We start from the raw sequence: 21,247 nt of genomic DNA, 5'->3' as shown, positions 1-21,247 counted from the left end.
TTTTTTTTTTTTTTCTTTTTTGGTGGGATGGGAAGGGGGGGGGCTTTTTTTAAATCTGTGACTTCATACACTGCTCCGTATGTGTTTGTCGCTAAGAACATATTCAGTTTCACACTTGTTTATCTTATAAGATAAGCAATGTATATATAATAGGACACTTGGGAGTAAACGATTGTTTACTGCATTGTTTATTGTTGAATGAAGAGAAATGGAAAAGGCATGCTGTAGAGGATAATGCTGTCTTCCTATAAGTCAATCATTAAAAAATAGAGGCATCATTACCCAGTCTGTCATTTTACTGGCTGCAGCCATTTTGGGACACTATCTTCAAAAGTTTAACTCAATGCAGATCAGTTCTGGTACTTATTGAAGCCTGGTATTCAATTTATTGATCCATATTTTTATTAAACTCCTAATTTGTGTTGTTTGACACAACATCGGTTTTACACCTGTAAATGTGGATGGATACACATGCACACACAAACATCATGCACATGATAGTCTGCCATATTCCAATGCTCTGCAACCGGTATGCAACAGCACACTGGTGTTCCATGAGATGGTGCTAGGTGTGCCACAGTGTAACCTGAATATAATTTTTTTCATATACTTTTAGTTATATTTTTAGTTCAGCTCCCAAATTTTGAAAAGAGTATAAGTGTACCATGAGTGAAAAAAGGTTGCGGAGCACTGCCATATTCCACTCAGAAGGTATTAGTTGACTTGAAGTTTCAATGAAAGACACTTGTCCAAGTTGACCATTTGTGAGATCATGTCAGGAATCGCATGGTTAATACACAAGTCTGGGATAAATGGTTAATTACAATAAACATGGTCTGTGAGAAGTGGCTGTTGCAAAGCTGTATTAATCACTATCAAAATACATTACTGCATTAGTTGTTTAATCATTTTACAATAAACTTTTAATATTTTACCATTATCATTATCATTTAACATCTGTTTTCCATACTGTCATGGGTTGGACATAATCATCATCATAGCCATAGATAATTATTTTAAAAATCTTATTCTGCTTGTAGATTACATTGTTATTGCTGAAACTATTGGCTTAAATTAGACTTTAAATTAGATTAATACTAACAGTAGCATATGTAGTCAAAACAATAACTTTAGAATTTTATTATTAAATTGCTTCTTCATCCAGCAATCAAAAAGTTAGATATCTTTAAAGTGTTTTGGTTGATTTCACCAAAAGGAATAATTTTATGTGTTCATTTCTTTAAAGTTGAAATCTACCCAAGAAATATTGATGGGATTAGCTATTACTTTCTCTATGGGAATAGTAAGCAAATATGTAAAAGTTGTTTGACTGGGATTTAATGTCGTAAGAAATATTACCAGTTTAAGAAAAGTACAAGGCAACTTGCAAAAGTTGCATATGGATTTAGGAATATATTTCCTATATAAGTTAATCAGTCTATCCAGTTGACTGAAGCTCTTAGTAATAGTGAATTTATAAACAGTGTTTCCATGAACAGTTAAGAAGGGTACTTGGTTACTGGTGAAATCCCAACACAAGTCTGGTTAATCCCTCTTTTTCTGTGTATGAAAATAATACATATAAAGACAAGGTGTTTGCATCTATCTATTATAAACAGTGTTGGCTAAAATATATAGATATATTCTTTTGCATACTTCTTTCATATAGTGCAACCACTGGAGATTTCAACCAAAATGAATATCAAATTCTTAGTCTCATTGGGATGTTAATTTTTCATTATTTGGATCTAGTAGTAATATTGTCTGTACATTTTTCATGCTACTATTATTGTCAATTACTTCTGATGTTCAAAAGACTTATATGAAGTGTGGATATTTGCTAGGGAAATATGAGAATTGGCAAATATCTTTTATAATTTTGCTGGCATTCATAGTTGTCATTGTTTAGCCTCAAATCAGTCACAACCCAACAGAACTATGATAAAAGCCATGTATCCTATCTTTACCTGTATCTAGGACCACATTATCCTTCTGTGCTTAGGATGGTAATGTGTGATTTAAGGGAAATTTGGCTACTATCTCTTGCAGGTTGGGCAATCATATAGAAGCTCCCTTGCTGGCTTGTGGAATTTACTGAGCATTTTATTTGTTTATTTGTTCTGGTTATGCTACAACTGTTTTGTGGAATTTTGATCATCAGAGAGAATTGGCATTTCAAAAAACCTTGTGATTGAACATATAACTAAGCTCCTAGCGTAGACTTTTTTTTTTGTTAAGAAGTATAGTCATTTAAATTAATTTGTATGTTTGAGAAAACTGGTAGCTTCTAAATTCTAAATAATACTAACTGATAGTTCCTTTTAGAAAAACTAACAGTAGATAAACAACTTCTAAGTTTGAGACAGCAGATTAAACAGCATCTCCTTTATTTCCAAACTGCAACCAGTGTTGGGCGTTATCTTGCCCCCCACTTACTTCCATTTTAATAGGTTCTTACCTATTGTACCATGTGCGGTGTCTTGTCTGTTCCTTCTCTAGTATCATCCATACGCTGAGCAGTTTCAACCTGTATGAAGATGCCCTTCTGGAGCCAATTGATGAGTTTGATGCCTTATCCGATGCCATTTCAGACCCCACTACCCAGTAAGTATCTCATTTTCAAACTCAATCTGCCAAACACAAGTGATGGACTTACCAAAAAACACTTTGGCAATATATCTGAGCACCACTTTATTTCTCAAGACATCATCACATTATTGGTCTTTTTTTTCCCGCTTTTTTTTCTCACCTCCATTTTATTTATTTATTTATTTATTTATTTCATTTTGCACTCACAAATCTGTGTGTTCAATCCCCTGTGTTGCACAACTTAAATTGGGGGTAAGTATGTTATCATTCAAAGGAGCTGTTTATCTTAAGAAAACTTGAGTGAACATTTGTTCATTTTAATACAGACTTTTGGAATATCAGTTTGATCTTGGTTTTTCATTAGAAACTTTTGTTTTCCCCATGCAGGAGAAATTCCTTGATTTCACAAGTGCAGTGAGTATGGCAAGACTTTTTGTCATGAAAAATGTTTGACATTCCAGAATGTTTCCTTATGCCCTCCAAAGTTTTACTTTATAACCATTTATTTCTGCTAAGTACTAAATAATGAAATATCTTTTTTGATGCAGTTTAGCTTGCATGGACCAATTTGCTTGACTGAATGAATTATATATTTTTTTCTTTTTTTATTCATTGTTCTACCTTATGGCAGTGATAAATTATCAGTTCACTTCTTTCTACTGATGTTTATATTATTCTAACCACACTAAAATTGTTTTGGATATTTTAACATTACATTATAGAGTGTGGAGCTTCACAGTAATGATAGAATTTGAAAGATTATTGTAATTCTGTATTATTCAAAATGAAGAGTATCATGGATGGGTAAATTACCAAGACATCCATTTATTAGTTGTGAGTTTGTTTTATCTTTGAACAAGCTCTCTCCATTTGTCCTGCAGCTATCATCATGTTTTTCTCAAGATTAAGCTGAGAAAGATTACAAAAGTAGAAAAATGTTTTAGTACATAGAAAATCTTGAATATCCATAATAATTTGTATGCGATTGATTATCCAGCCAAATTGATTTAATCAGCTATTCTAATTAGTCTGCTACATTGATATTTTGTTTTAGTGTCCAATTATTTTCACAATATCAATGGATTCACAAATCAATCTGTTATTTCAAACTTAATTATTCTATTTATTCTTCTACATAGCTCCACAATTAATGTTTGTTTTAGTCAGGGTAGCACTTACATAATTTTAAATCTTTAATTTCATTTGTTCTTGCCAATTATTCATTTCTGACTAAATATTGCATAAACCTCTCATCTGTTCAGTTTATACCGTATTGCATAACTTTTCCACTCTCGATAAATGAATATACTGCTGATCAAGACTATTCTCTGGCTTAAACTCTTTGTAATGTATGAAAAAAAAGAACAACTTTCTGTTGATCTGGTTAAAACTTTCCCCTTCTCCTTCTCTCTCTCTCTCTCTCTCTCTCTCTCTCACATTGCCTTGTTCAAATTTAACTATTTGTATATACACTCAACCACTTTCCACTAAAACTGAACTACTTCACTATCTTTTCTGTTCTACTAGAGTTTGCAGTAGCAGCTTCTAACTTTGCTAACAAAATAACATCAACTCCTTTATTTTATAAACTGTACTATTTAATTTTTTGTCTCTAATTCTAACTTCTCTCAAGATTTCATTCCAAAGTCCCCTGTTTTGACTCAACAAAACTTACATGGGAAAATTTCTGATATCACTACATATACATTACATTTAGTAGTTTGGTTGGCTGACTAATTTCTTAAAAAAATAAGAGTAAAAAAGAACCTACTTTTGTTTCACAGCACTAAATACATTAGTTTGGTCGATTAATTTGTCTATAAATAATTCTAATTCATATTTCAACCCTGACCTATATTTATAAGAATTTTTTTTTTTTTTGTATCTAACTAGTAATTATGTATAGATTGGTATAAATTTATTGAAGATTAGAACTATGTATTTTAAAAGATAAAAATACTGTCGAGTAAGGTAATTTCCTTGAATACTCTTTAGGTTAGCAAGTTTAGAACTAATATAGGAATTTTAAATTAAGCACAATATCTTACTGGTATTTATCTTAAATGCTCTCGCCCAGATGGGTGAATTACAGAATGATTCATGACAGACACGGTTCAGACTCAATAATGCGAACTATTGCCATTTGTTATAACAGCCAGTTCAGAAAATAAAACTGATTTCTTTTAGCCAAATGCATGGTCAAATTAGAGGGAGGATTATAGACAACTAAACTGGCTTTACAATATTAGTTTCAAATTTTGGCACAATGCCAGTAATTTTGGGGGAGTGGTTGGGCTTCACAGAGGCAAAGTGGTTGAGTTCCTTTCGAGCATTGGGCCTGACAGAAGCAAAGTGGGTGAGTTCCTTTAGAGCATTGGACCTCATGGAGGCAAAGTGGCTGAGTTCCTTTCGAGTGTTGGGCCTTATATCGTGCTTGAGAAGAAGACCCATCAATCCAAGCAAAATTGCAGTCGAGGCAGATACCAGTGTCATGCAAATGGCACCCATGCCAGTGGCATATAAAAGCACCCATTACACTCTCGGAGTGGTTGGCGTTAGGAAGGACATCCAGCTGTAGAAAACCATGCCAAATCAGACTGGAGCCTGGCACAGCCTTCCAAGCATGCCAGCCCAGTCAAATTGTCCAACATATGCCAGCATGGACAACAGATGTTAAATGATAATGATTATGATGGTAAAATGATTGCATCAACCCCAGTGCTCGGCTGGTACGTTTTTTTAATCGACTCTGAAATGATGAACAGCAAAGTTAACCTCAGTGAAACTAGCTCTATTATATTACTGCCTCTTTTATATTAGAATTGATAGAATAGTGAACAAGATGCCTCGTGGTATTTAGTTTTGTCTCTCAATATTCTTTTCTACTCTAGGCACAAGGCCCAAAATTTTTGGGGAGGGGGGGCTAGTCAATTAGATTGACTCCAGTATGCAACTGGTACTTAATATATCGATCCTGAAAGGATGAAAGGCAGAGTCAACCTTGGTTGAATTTGAACTCAAAACGTAAAGACAGACGAAATACCGCTAAGCATTTCGCCCGGCATGCTAACGCTTCTGTCAGCTCATCACCTTTGTGTCTCAATATTGTGAGTTCAAATCCCACTGTAGTTGACAAAGATAGTTACCAGTCAAATACTAGGATCAGTCTGACTGACTGATCTTTCTTCACAAGTACATAGTCTCATGCTAATGACATAGTCATTATTTAGAAATAATTATTATTAGATTTGTAATGTTGACAGCTACTAATCTATTGTCTTTGAGATTCCAATATAAATTTATATATTGTTTGTTTCTTTTACTCTTCAGAAAGGTGATATGTCTGTATCTATGAATGTGTGTATGTGTGTGTCTGTATGTATAATTAAATTGAAATTCTAGTTATTTATATATTTACTGTAGTAGTAAGTAAACTAGTATTTATACTGGTAAATATGTACATTTTTAAATAGTGTTTTTTGTTTCATATGCAGACGCACAATCTTTATCCACTTTTATATGTCTGCTCAAAAGCACTTTGCTTAAAAAATAAAAAGTTGTCACGTGCACACACACACACACACACATACACACATACACACACACACACACACACACATACACACACACACACACATACACACACACACACACAAAATATATATATATATATGTGCGTGAGAGAGATAATGGACTAAAGAAGGTATGCTCAATAGTGTGTCTGTAAAGTGGAATTATTTCAATTACCTATGAAATTGATGCCAGTGATTTCAGATTACTGATATATATACTCTTTTACTTGTTTCAGTCATTTGACTGTGGCCATGCTGGAGCACTGCCTTTAGTCGAGCAAATCGACCCCAGGACTTATTCTTTGGATGCCTAGTACTTATTCTATCAGTCTCTTTTGCCGAACCGCTAAGTTACGGGGACGTAAACACACCACCATCGGTTGTCAAGCGATGTTGGGGGGACAAACACAGACACACAAACATACACACACACACACACACACACACACACACACACACACATATACATACATATATATGACAGGCTTCTTTCAGTTTCCGTCTACCAAATTCTCTCACAAGGCTTTGGTCGGCCCGAGGCTATAGTAGAAGACACTTGCCCAAGGTGCCACGCAGTGGGACTGAACCCAGAACCGTGTGGTTGGTAAGCAAGCTACTTACCACACAGCCACTCTTGCGCCTAAATATATATATATATATATATATATATATATATATATATCAGTGATAATCTTCAATCTGTGTAAAGTGTTATTGTTGGTACAGCCATTAAAAAAATGGTATTTATAAAGATAAATCTACATAAGTCCCTTAACCCCTTCGGGGTCGTTTGGGTACTGCAACCATGCAATTTATCTTGGATGAGAAAGCTTAGTAGAGCCCATCCCTCTCCAGGCTAAACTTATTTCTACAACTGAGTGGACTGGAGCAACGTGAAATGAAGTGTTTTGCTCAAGAACACAACAGGTCACCTGGTCCATTAATTGAAACCACAATCTTACGATCATGAGTCCAGCACCTTAACCACTAAGCCATGTGCCTCCACACACACACACAATTTTCATATAAGTTACCTCACATGATCAATATATTTATTTAATTATTCATAAATATCATACAGTCTCATGTAGCTTTGTGCATTCTCATCCAAGATGAAGATGGGTACCAGCCTTCCCATAAGGTTGACTTGAAAATTGTTGAGAGATTTCTCTCCATATGAAACCACTGGTATCCTTATCAACCAACATATAAAGTGTGTGTCTACACACACACACACACATACAATATGTATTGGTAATATGAAACAATTGGCATTAATTCCAAACAATAATTATATAAATAAATATGTATGTGTATAGTTTGACCAAATTGATAGAGCATCAGTCAAAATACTTTGTGATATATGGTTATACCCCTTTACAGTCTGAGTCCATACTCTATCCAGGTCAACTTTCATTTTGTGAGTCGGCTATCGAAGTCAATATAACAGACTCCGCTTTTGAAGGTGGTGCCTCAACATAGTCACAGTCCAGTCACTAAAACCAATAAAAGAAGTACATACGTACGTGTGTATATATTCAGAAGCACATTCATACATATGCATATGTGAATACATAAATATGTATGTATGTATGTATTCACAGGTACATATGCATGTGTGTGTGTGTGTAATGATTGTTTTTCTTTTCCAGTTTTTTTTTATTTATATAATATAATTAGAATATTTGCATGTTGTATTGGTATTCCAGTCTGCTGCTTCTCGGCTCTAATGCCATGCATGCCATCTCACTATTCACTGTCTCTTTTCTTAATGTCATATATTTTTAATGTTTAACATTATACTCAGTTTGTCTTCTTTATTGTTCCAATTAATCTATTTTGTTTATTTGTTTTCTCAGGTTGATTTTGAAGTTTTTCATGATATATGTATATACACAGATATATATATATATATTGTGTTTTGCTATTTTAAATTTGTATTATTAAATTTTAAAGATGTTTTTAAAAAATTTTTTTTTTTGTAGTTTATTTACAAATTAAATCAGAGAAATGAGTTCCAGCTTTACTATTAAGAATATTAAGGAGTGTTAATATTAAATGATATACTGTTAGTTTGAGGTTATTGCATTGATGTGAAATATCACTAGTGACATCTCACCATACTAGGTAGTGTATTTTATAATATTAGTTATTTTATAGTAGACCTGATATTTGATATACTCTTAATGGTACATTATTTATTGAGTTATTATGATATATATTAGAGTACCATTTGAGCACTGGAGTCAATGTAAATGACTATCCCCATCCTCCAAAATTTCAGGCCTAGTGCCTGTAGCCGAAAGGAATATATATATATAGAGAGGTTATTGCATCCCATGAGTGATTACAATATAAATCATTAGTCACATTTGAATATCTGACATGTTGTTATGTTGACAAGTCCCTTAACCCTTTGGTGGTCATTGGGGCACTGCAGCCATGCAGTGTATCCAGAGCAAGAAAGCCTGGCAGAGCCCATCCTTCTCCAGGCTAACCCTGGACTGGAGCAATGTGAAATAAAGTGTTTTGCTCAAGAACACAATAGATCACCCAGTCCAAGGATCAAAGCCACAATCTTATGATTGTGAGTCCAACGTGCCTCCACCTAAGTCACGTGTCAAACATCGTATTTCATGTTTTGTTGCATTAGAAAATGCTGTTGGTGTTTTCATTTCCCTGTATTGCTACATCATTATACTGTTAGTGAAGTGTAACATCTCATGCTGTTAGTAGCAGATGGCATCCCGTATGTTAATACATTAAATACTGTTAGTACATAGTAAAAAGGATTGATTAGTTGTCTGTTGTCTAGCAGTTAATGTGTTTAATAATAAAATGTATAAAGTCAAGCCAAATAATTTATGGTACTTAGTTTAGAACCCTCGCTATTTACATTTGATTACACCTAACCTTTTATCTCAATAGAGGTTGGGAGATGTCTAATATTAGGGCAGTCAACAAATCAATATATTTGTTCCATGAAATAAAAAAAAATGTGTAGTGTATTATGACTAAGAAACAAATGATAATTATATAATAACTTATTGGTGAATAGTGCAGTTGGTAAGGAAGTAGTCTTCATACTGTCCTTGGTAAAATCTCAGACTGTTTGATTGTCCTAAGTTCATCTGTTGTTGATGTCATGATAAATTTCCCCAAAGATCTGAAGTAAATGAGAGATTAATCTACTTTATTTTAGGATGACATTCCTAAAAGATTTGGTATGTATTCCCAGCAGTTAAACGGATTACTGTTATTCAAAAAACCCAAAACTCTGCAGTAAATTTTAATCCAAAACCCATCAGCTAGCATGCCAATGTCTTATCTTCTTGGTTTGTTTGCAGCTGCCATTTTATCCATTGGATACTCAAATAAAATGACTATCAGTAATGTACAGTTAAGTAAGCTATGCACCCTTCTTTTAAAAGAAAGTGCTAATGGAAATCACATATATTAAGTCCCATAATTTAAGGTACTTCACAATAAGGATAGGAATATTCTGTGGCAATAATACAAGTTAAATGGTTTGAGTCCAGCCACTGGGATGCTGGACATATAAATTACTGCCAAATATTTGATTGGTTTGCTGGAGCAGAACACACATTAACTAAAAAAATGACAAGATAGAAATACAGTTTATTATTATTGTGATCTCAGTCATTATTGGCAAGCAAATTCTGTTAAATCTTTTCTAGGAAATATTATAAGTGAAGTGGGTGTCAAGTGTCTTAACTAAATCGAAATTGAACTTTCACAGATTTGTGTTAGGAAAGTACCTCTAAGTTCCGATTTCAAATCTCACTGGGGCAAGTCTTATCTTTTATGTCTGCTATAGTATCTGAACCATTTGTAAGCTTAGGTTATTGTGGTCAGTGATATTGTTCTCTTGAAAAAAAAAAAAATTGTCAAAAATATGCATTTTCTGCATCTGCTAATTTAATAACATTCTAGTTATAGTGTTCCTGAGACAAAAATATTAACCCTATTGACCACAAGCCCAGGTTTAATTAAGAAACTGTTAGTTTGTTGTATTCTGCATTGGAAAATACAAGTGCTGTTGACAATTCCTGGTTCAACTCCTAGCTGGAGTTGTTTCATTTCAAATATACTGCTAATTTTTCTGACAAAAATGTAACTATGGCAACATGCCATTTCTCTTTTAGGAAGAGAAATCTTAGGCTTCATGTCTTAACATGGAAACATTATTATTGCTATTTACTATCTTATGTATTATATATATCGCTGTCTCTATTGTTTACTGTCTTTGGTGTTATATCAAACCCTTGCTTAAAATGGATAAGTTTATAAATAAATTTACATTTGGTGAACACTCGTGTAAATATATTTACAAACTTATCCACAAATGTACTTTCTCAGAACTTTAGTTTATTACTTAAAGTGCTATTTTGTGTGCCTTTTGTAATGTATTATCATTATTTAGTACTCATTTATCTACAGTTTAATAAACCCTTCATTAAATCAAATATTCATTTTTTTCAAGGGTGAAACTTCTTTTGTCTTTCTTTTATAGATTAGTATAAAATAACTGAGTTATGAAAAATGATTATGAGATTAACTGTAACCATTAGTGGTTTGTTTTGTAGGCTTGCAAGTTAGATTTTCCCTTCACATATAAACTCAACAAATGTTATAATTTCTAAATTACTCTCTATTTGCACTTTATATCTATAGCTAACACCTTGACATAATTAAGTGATTTGCCTTCTACTTACTTCATGAATATTCCAGCATTTGTTCGCAACTAGGTTTATTTGGAATTCTTTTTTTCTTCTTGGTTTTCTATATTTTCATTTTTTTTCTCTTTTAACATTAAAAAAAGTGGAAACAAATTTATAAAATTTCTAAAATCGATATTTCTATTCTGTTTTATATTTTGATATCAATTTACTAGATGTTTAAAGCAACTGCTGGTTGACAAAATTACAAAAGAAACAGTTTATTTTCTAAATCACAGTTTTATGTTTACTGAAACTAGAATTTTTATTTCAGATTTCTTTTTCTTTGATTTTATTTTCTTGTTGTTTTCAGTTCAAATTCAATTATCTCTCACTGTCTCTCCCCCCCCCCTCTCTCATCAGTATTGACTATATTATCCTTGCTATAAAAACAATTATGTAAAACAACAGACTGAGTTGTTCATTAAACCAGAGGCCAAACTAGTTGAACCAAAAGTAAACATCTAGTCACTATGGTAACAGTATACCTAATAGCTGTTGTACTTTATTAAACAAAAGACTTTGTTTATGAAGAGAATGCATGCAAGAAATTTTGTTTATACTTGTATATTACATTGTTGCTATGAGTATTGGGTAGGGAAGTTTACAGTTCTTGTTTTGAAACAAAATCTCACAAACTTCAAATGTTGTTCCTGCTATTAATCATTGTGAGGTAAACTTTGCTGAGGCTCAGTTACTGTAAGATTATAAATCTGACGGCTTTTGTAAGAGGCTTGCTATTTTTCTGTTGTTGCAATGTCTTCATATTACGGAAGTAGAAGAAAACAGGACTAGTATTTGTTAAAGAGAATCTGCATGGAAGAAAATCTGAATGCATGTGATTGCCCAGGAATGTGGCATAAATCAATCCAAATACCCAGTCAGTCTTCAAGTATACAATAGCATTGATAAAGATAAAGATTATTGTTATTATTAAGGCAGTGAGCTGACAGAACCATTAGTACACCAAACAAAATGCTTAGTGGCCTTTTGTCTGTCTTTATGTTCTGAATTCAAATTCTGTCATGGTTGACTTAGCCAATTTGTCGATGGTCATCCAACTAGAGAGATCTAATGAACTAATGAAAGAGAGTGTTCCTAGAGCTGTCACTGTAGATATACAGAAATTAGGAGAATCCTGAGTGATAATTGGTAGAGATAGAAGTGTTAATAATAAAAACAACATCAAAAGACTAGTAATAATGATAAAAATAAGAAGAAATTGACATTAAAAAAAAAACTAATTTCTAGTTTTATTTTGCAGAATCACAATTTAATGATTATCATTCAGTTAAATATTTTAATGAAATGTTATTTATTATATATTTAATTAAATATATCAAATATGTTTTTATTTAATTTAAAAATGAATTGGTAACCTTCTCCCTTTTCCTATCATCCTTGATGAGTTTTTGTTTTAGGAGAACATATACATGTACACACAAATATATTCTCCCTCTCTCTCACATGCACACACATGCACAATTATTTTTACAAATACACAGGCATAAATATGTTTTCCAAAAGTTGTTTTCAAATGCTGAAATTATTTTTGATGCAACTTCCTTGCTTAAATCCTTGCTCATATATCACCTGCTCAGAATAAACTACTGAAGGCTTATTTGCTGGTGTTAAAAAAATAATTACTGCCAAAAAATGTTCATATTTTATTTCCATTATCACTGTTTAAACCCTGAAATTAGATTGAATTACATCCCAAATGTGCAATAAGCTTCAGCTACCATTTTTACACTGTCAATAAGTTAACATTAAAAAAGAAACAGAAAACTAAAATTTAAGGAATAAAACTGGTAAAGTAGTTTAGGTTTTGTTAGGTACTATTAACATGTTGTTGAGATAAGAATGAAATGTATTTCTTTCTCATTAAGTTAGAAAGTTTTGTGTCTATGCCATGTGGTAGTGAAATATTGGCAGAATAAGACTTTGGAAACATGTAAACTTTTGCGGAGATATGATTTGGTAAAATATGTAGGAGATATTATTAAATGAGCGTCAGCCAATTTGTTATTGCTCTGAGTGATTACAACAGTAATAACAAAATCCAAGCAAAGAATTAATGGTTTGACAATGAGTGGATCAGTAGCTGGTGAGTGTGACCTTGCATATCAGAAAGATAACCTGTTGCTGGAATTAGTCAAGGATACTTATTTTGGTTGGTACACCATACAAGATATGTAAGCAGTATTCTTGTATACTTTATTATTATTTTTTTAATTATTATTTATAAAGAGCAACCTCAGCTTTCTGTATTCAAACTTAGTAGAGATGAAATATGTTTCTTTTAGAAGTTTATTCAAAATATTAAATGTAATATGATTAGAAATCATCCATGCTAATTCAACAGCAGAGTGTAATTTTTTTTTTTTTTTTTTTTTCAAGAAGAAAGTGTTTTGTCTGGGCTTTTTTGCGTGTGTGATACTTTGGTGAAATTAAACAAAGTTGTTAAGACCCTTCTGTTCCAAAATTATTTTAGTGATTCACATTTTTACATAATGACTAGGCTTATTAGTGATGTTATTTAACCCCACCTCACACTTACTAAACCAGATCTTTAACATAAGGCATTCCCGTCATAACTATCTTCTCCATTTTTAGATAATATACTTTGGATTATATTATCCTGTGTCTCCTCATTTAAAACTGTAGAGTGTGATTTGACAGAAACTTGGCAGTTATTTCTAGCATTTTGAGCAACCATGTAAAGGTTTCTTTGTGGTCATGAGTTTTCCTAGATGCAATTTCAGCTTAGCTAGTTTCATGCAATCATTGCCTGAAACTTTAGATCAGCTCAGATGTTGTAGAACTCTATTCTTTTTCTTGATTAATAAATCCACTATAAATACATGGTGGTTCAGATCTAAGTTGGTAATTTTCTGTTTAAGTAATGTGTAATTATATTGAAATAAACTATTAGTACATATTTGCTATGTCTATACTGTCTAGGCAGACATAATGTTGGTCTTCCAAAGAATTTGAAAAGGGTCACTTGGGAAAGATGTTAACTTCTTTAAAATAATCAATCTGAAAAGGCTATGCTAAAGGAAAGACTATAGACACCTGTGAAAGAATCTCTCTCTCTCTCTCTCTCTCTCTCTCTCTCTCTCTCTCTCTCTCTCTCTCATAATATCATTGCTATAAAACTTGAATATCTCTTACAGAGTAGGCTCAGTTTACTAGTGACAAGTCTACATTTTATCTCAGATTTCATTTTCTAGTGATGTTCACTTAAACTGGGTAGGCATTGGAATGTATAGGAGAGAGGACAAAGGATCAACTGGTAAAGTTCTGATGGACCACTGATGGTACATGAACCATTTGTTGAGAACCACTACAGGAATATAACTTCAACCAGAAATCAAAAATAGTAAAATTAAGTAAAAATACTTCAATGGGAATTGAACCTCTGTCACAAACCTGGTTCAGTAGCAAGTTACTGAGAGGACCTTACTAACATGCTCAGTTTCCTCACTGTCCTCTCTCTCATATGTTCCAATGCCTAGCTAGTGTAATTGAACATCACTAGAACTTGGAATCTGAGATAAGATATAGACATGACTTGTATTAAGTTTTATAGCAATGATATTATAAAATATAGTTTCTTCTTGAATATAGAATAGTGAGTGTGTGTGTAATACAAAAGTATTTCAAACAACGGGCTTTTTGATTTATATAGCTCAGTTCATAATGTCCCACTTTTCACACCACTAAATGCAGTAGTCTTTGATGATATGAATCGGTCTTTCACAGGTGTCTATATTATTTCCTTTAACATAGCTTTTTCAGAATGGTTATTTCAAAAAAGCTAACATCTTACTGATAAGCCTTGTATTATTTATATAAAGGAAAATTGATATAGAAAAGGAGATTTGTATATAACAGGACAATAGATTATCAAAAACAGTAAATTGAGCATTAGACTGAATGATTTAAAGTATTTAGTTTTAGCCCACAGCTGACTTGAATTTTTTGGTCTCAAGTGTCAAATTTATTATGTATACAGTTTTGTATTAGGTGGACTGGTATGCTCATCTTGATTTCACTACATTTCAGGTGTTGTATGCTCCAACCCTCTTTAGGTATTTGTATTGAACTTGGTTGTTGTAGTGGAATTCATCAAAAGACACCTGAAGAAGGCTGGAGTATAAAACAGCCAAAGTGTTGTGAAATCAAGATAAGGACACCAGTCCGACTAATATAAATAATATACTTAATATAAATTCATTTCACAAATATAGACTTGTGTTGTGGAATTGACTGTTTTATTTACCAGTCAACCTTACCATTGAAGTCTCCTTTATTTCTCATCAGTCTTCAGCAAGCCTTACTGTTTGTCACTTTCCCATTGTTATCATTCTTGTTATCCAACGTACTTCACTCTTCATCAGCCAGCTTTACCATTTGTTTGTCTTGTGTGATAGCTACAGAAGATATGAAAGTGATAATTTAATTATCTCTTCAAGACTTTTCAAAAGTACTACCAGCTTATCTTCACTAGTAAAGACCGTTCTACTGCAGACCTTTCTATTATTGCTAATACTTTCGATAATTGCTTTCCAATATTGTTGATAACATTAGAAACAAGTCTTACTATTACAGGCACAAAGCCTGAAATTTTGGAGAGGGGGCTAGTCAATTACATCGACCCTAGTGTTTCATTGACCCTGAAAGGATAAAAGGCAAAGTCGACCTTGGTGGAATTTGAAATCAGAATGTAGCAACGGGTGAAATACCACTAAGCATTTTGTCCAGTGTGCTAATGATTCTGCCAGCTCACCACCTTGATGACAATAGAAATAATATAACCATCTTTGCACACGAAAACTTCCATGTCTCTGTTAAGCTAAATTCCAACTATTTCTACCTACTATACATTAGTCTTAGAAGTTTTATTTCATCATTAAAAGTCAACAATAAGAGTGATTCTTTAAATACACCAGTAAAAATACTTAAACTTCTGATATATGCAAGCTGGCCCAAATCTATAGCATAACTGTTTTAATTATATGTCAAAAACACCTTATGGCATGCTTTGAATTCCTCCATTCAGTTATCTAAGCCTGAAGAGCTAGGTTCATTTTATGAGCCCACGAAACTGAATAGTATATCTTCATGTAGGAAAGAGTTCCATTCTTCATTCTCCTCCAATCAGCTTACCTTTTGTTTTTTCTAGATTGGTAAAACAAGCCCCAGGAATACATTGGATTTGATAAAGTTTGACTGAGCCATTACTGAAATAATTTACATATATCTATTCTTGACTTTATATGAAACTAATATCATCACATGAGAATTATTTCATAGAAACTATTTCTATGAGTCATTTAAGTAATGAAAAGGACCCATTGTCACTTAAATAGGAAATTACTACTTATGCTATAAGTATCAGTAGCGTCCTACATGTCTCTGAGAGCAATGCTACTCTTTCATGCTACTAATATTCATATAAGAGAATTGGTATGCTTTGTTTCTTAAAATTTCATTTGTAGTTGTTTAGCTCCAGGCCTGCCCTGATCCAGTTGTCATAATCTGTAGCATTCCTGTTATGACTAGCCAATCTTTCTTATTCAGTGTATTAAGGAATACATTATTCACTGTATCCTTGCCTTTATAACACAGTAGGGTGTGCTTTGAAGAAAATTTGGCTGCTGGCTGCCCCATGTATGGGGCTCCCTTTTTGATTTGATTTATTATAAAACTTATGCTGGAGTATTTTTATCTTGCTTCAGTCATTGGACTGCAGCCATGCTAAGGCAGTCTTGAAGGGTTTGGTTGAATGGATCAACCCAAATGCTTATTTTTTTAGAGCCTGGTACTTATTCTATTGGTTTCTTATGTTGAACTGTTAAGTTACAGGGATGTAAACAAACTAACACCAGTTGTTCAGTATATGGGGTGAGGGACACAAAGACACACCTCTAAGATTAGTGGGGATAAGGGAGGAAGTTATTTTCAGACATACTGGACTCCACTAAAAGCACTCCAGGGACCAAGTGGCAATGTTACACTGGGTGACACATTAAATCTATTTCCACCCAAAACAGAAAGGATCCTTCTGAGGTGTTACCACACAGTTTCCATCTAAATTTCACTAAATTCCATTCACTTAACTTGAGGATTTGGCAGAAGACCCCTTCCCAACATGCTATACAGTAAGACTGACCCTAAAACCATGTAGCTGTGAAAAAAAATGTATAAGCACATCACCAGCCTGTTGGTGTATATAAATAACTGAAATAACTGGCTTAGATAGCTTGTAATCAGTGCTTTATCTTGTGGGGTCTTTCTTTTTTTTTTTTTGCAATAGGTGGATAAAATTATAGTAAATTTAATTAGTACACGATGGTGGTTAGTATCATTTGTTTTTATCCACTTTGTTTCAAAATGATATTTTCCTGTGTCTATTGCAAATGGATTAGTTTGCTTTTTTCCTATTGTTGTTGTTATTTGTTTCTTTTGTGAGGTTTTCTTCTTAACTCTGCTAAAAATAGGAATAAGAATTCCTTTAACTCTATTCATTGAGCTGGATTGTATTTTTATGTCATGAAAGCAACCCAGGTGCAAACACTAAACCTAGCATCAGATACACTAGTTAACTGGGTGGATTAAATTTGTTTTGTAATGTACGTCTGTTTCCAAGTAATTTGATACAGATAATAACACTGAGCATAGTTTGTACAATAGAGTATGTCTTTGTGTGTATGCATCTGTGAGCACTCAATACTACACATAAACATTGTCTATAATAGTATTCCTTGAGTTTGGTAAAATCAATTTATCCTATAGCTAGACAACTATTCTATGAATTCCATTGAAAAAAAAAAAGATCCTGTTATTTTGTTGATATTCATTTGTATATGTATATAGTATATAGCCAAGTATATAGACTGAATAATTTTTTCTTGATATTTTATGTTCATTTTATTTCTGTGTCAGTAATTAAGATATATCACATTTCACTGCTGCATTGGAGGAAATTTATTTCCACATATGCATTGTGCATACCCAACCCCCATACACACATGTCTAAGATTAATGAATCTCAGATTCATGTCTTTAAATGAATTTCTTAAACTGTGTGCTCATTGTTAAAATAAATACATTTTACTAATTTTTTTACTTTATATTTGTAATTCTGTGTTCAATTGTAATCTTATTTTGTTTCACTTTTTCTCTTTTGACTTTATTTTTGAGATTTATTTATTTTTTTGTGGGAATTGGTGAAGAGAAGATTAGATTTTTTTTATATCCAAGAGTAAAATTCTTGAGTAAAATAGTGAATTTCCATCATCTTTGCAAGAAGATCATGTATATCTTTGAACTAGTTTATGTTCATTATGTATGTGTATTCCTAGTATATTAAATCTATTCCATGGTTTCACAAGTTCTTCACCTTTTTATCATGAATGTGTATTGAACATGTTCATATCAATATACAACAACAAAAAACAATGTGTGCATGTACACACCTATACTCATACATTGGGCACACAAGAACCACGCTTTCTCAGTCACTGACTAGTCATTTGCAAGGCACCATGACAAGATCAAATATGAAACAAAACTTGATAGCTTATGTTGTTAACATTACCATCTTATACGACCCCCATCCCCAATAAAAAAGAAAGGAAAGAAGAAGATTAAATATGGAAGTTTTATTAACATTAAAATATAAGCCAAACATTAACTCAAAAATAGTCTCCTAGCAATTAACTAGAAATTTTCACTGGATTTAAAAAGTAACTTAGTGTTTATTAAAGACGTTTAATCTGGCAATGATGATTTTATCAGTTTCAACATTGTTCCCTTGTTTCTTGTTGTCCACTACAAAAATCCAGCTATAAAATAATCCTACTACTGTCAACACTTCATTCAAAAAAATGAAACAAAGGCCTAGAAACATTATTGTTACTAGCTAAACATAAAGGAACAATAATTACTAACAAAAGGATTAAATTCGAACACAGTTGTGTCTTTACTATAATTGGTTGAAAGAAAAAGAAAACATCTTCCTTATAAACATGCACATTTCCAAAGCTAAGGTTTTGAATGTATCTACCATTATTTCTTTCATGTTATTGACTGTGACTTGAGGAACATCAAAGAAATTGTCAACTTAGCAATGTAGTGAAGTCTCAGACTCAAATGAATTGATAAATACAACTGTACATATTAAATATTTTCATTTCTTTTCTCTTTTTCATAGAGTTTCAGTCAGCCGACGGACGTTTGGCCCTGGAAATGTTAATGTCCATGCATGGTTTTCAAGCTCGCCCCATCTAACGAAATGCATTTGGTCAATGGCTGTAGATCAACATCGGTTTTGCTTAGATCGAAGAGACAATAAAGTAAGCTTATATCATTTGTATTGCACTTGTTTATATATGTACAGTCAAATGTAGACTTTATTTTTTTTTTTTTTTTTACTAAGGATGAACTAATTACTAAAAGTGAAGTTAGAAAAATCTAAATAGATATGGTATCAGGCTTTCATTTCATTACATTATACTGTAAAAAAAAAAGTCTAACTTTACTTGCTTCAACATAACTAGTTCAAATTCAATATTCAGTTGGTAGACCATGAAGTCTAGATAACATATAAAGTGATGTGTAAAGCCATAATCAAGTGATGTGTTATGAGTGGTATTGCAGCAACCAGCAACCTGTGAAAGCTAGGATTCAAAAAATATGAAATCAGCAAGAAATTGATGTAAAAACCAAACTTGTGAATTTCACTTGAATTCTTTTTGAGAACAAGAAATACACGTAAAATATACAAAGCATTAGGGAAGTAAAGTAGATTTTAAATGTTATTAGCTGCTTTCAGGAAACTAATTTATATAGATAGTCTATATTCGAGAGGAAAGGTTATATAATTATTAGCTATATAATTACTCTCATTTCTATTATTTATTTGTCATTCCTTTCACTGGAATTTCAGTTTGTTTATTGCTGTATATTACTTCTACTACTACATTATGACATAAAGAAAAAATAAATTGGATCAAATGAAATTGATTCATTACATTATTTCGAATTTTATGCCAAATCTCAATGCTAACAGAAATAAACATTTTACACCAGGTTTTTAGAATCAAACCTGGAAGTCTATTTTTATTACATCTTATCTATCAGGTCTTGCCAGATGTGTTCATCCCCAAACTTCCAAAATGGCCAACACACTGTTTCTGTAGGTTAGCTTCTTATTTGTGATTGTGTCAACTTATCAACATCTTGTTGATTAGATTAGTTGTCCATTTATTTATTTTTATTTTATATCACATACTAGTTAAATTGTCATTTACTTGTGCTTAAATTTGAAAAGGAAATTATTTTTAATAATAATACTGACTTGTAACAATTCTCAAGGCTACATATATATAAATGAGGAATTTAATTAGTTAACTCCAGTATATTTCTTGTAATTATTTTATAATCTCCATAAAAGAGTTGACTTTTGTGCAGTTTCAAACTAAGATTTAAATAATTAAAAAACAGAAATAAACTTTGTGAAAAAAAAGTTAGCTCTACTCTCTTAAATAATGATAAATAAATTGCACAACAATAAGTATCAATGAAGAACCCCTATACTAAATAGCCATTTTACCCTGTCAGGGGAATTTGAGGATAAAATGTGTTGTGTCTCATGTAGAATTTGAATTCGAATTCAGACAGAGTATAGGGGCACGAAATCCAGTCATTCTAATGTTTTTGCCACTCCAGTAATTTATTATTATCTTGTTATTTAATAATGATGGATTAGGATAATGACATAAATATACTAATGAAGTCTTAATATAATGCAATTTTGAATGACATCCTGCATCAAATTTTGGGGAAAACACAACACTGATGCAACACTTCCCTAACAGCTGTTGACGAGGAGCACATTCTAATTATGTCAATGTAACAGTGATATTAATTGGTCTACTTAGTGGTTGTTGATTAGGGAAGTAATTTTGTCATTGAATGTTTCCTTTTTTTTTTTTTAATCTAGTCTTATCTTCAAACTGCTCGCAGCATGAGTGAGATTGTGGCGGAACTGTCACAGAGCTCAACATCTCTGTCAGGATCTGGTGCATCGGATTTAAGTCGCAGTACCAGCTCTCATAGTCTGCCCAGCCTCTTCTCGACTTCCCGGTATGACGGTAAGAATCCTGGATTTCTCTGAAAATTTCAAAATATTTGTATACTGTCTTGTTCATTTGTTACATTATATGTGTAGCCTTTTTGTTATTTAAGTAATAATAGCGGAAAGCATGATTTTAAGCTGAATTTTGTGTGTATGTATGTGTGTTTATATATATATAAATATATGTGTGTGTATGT

The 21,247-nt window shown here is 32.4% G+C and overlaps 1 protein-coding gene across 10 annotated transcripts in view; it reads left to right on the top strand.

Moving 5' to 3' along the window:
* The window catches only part of LOC106875150 (FERM domain-containing protein 4A), a 355,036-nt gene that overhangs the window by 246,907 nt on the left and 86,882 nt on the right, over positions 1-21,247 (top strand). For 7 of the 10 annotated variants that reach the window (XM_052965645.1, XM_052965646.1, XM_014923164.2 and 4 more), the window contains 4 exons: positions 2,500-2,604; positions 2,977-3,003; positions 19,125-19,266; positions 20,916-21,066. In XM_052965645.1, the coding sequence (XP_052821605.1) occupies positions 2,500-2,604; positions 2,977-3,003; positions 19,125-19,266; positions 20,916-21,066 (425 nt within the window). The remainder of the gene's footprint in view (positions 1-2,499; positions 2,605-2,976; positions 3,004-19,124; positions 19,267-20,915; positions 21,067-21,247) is intronic. The other 3 variants (XM_014923156.2, XM_014923158.2, XM_014923159.2) reach the window with 3 other exon arrangements.

This window comes from Octopus bimaculoides, chromosome 2, assembly GCF_001194135.2.
Source record: "Octopus bimaculoides isolate UCB-OBI-ISO-001 chromosome 2, ASM119413v2, whole genome shotgun sequence".
Lineage (NCBI taxonomy): Eukaryota > Metazoa > Mollusca > Cephalopoda > Octopoda > Octopodidae > Octopus > Octopus bimaculoides.
This window is presented reverse-complemented; position numbering and strand designations above follow the sequence as displayed.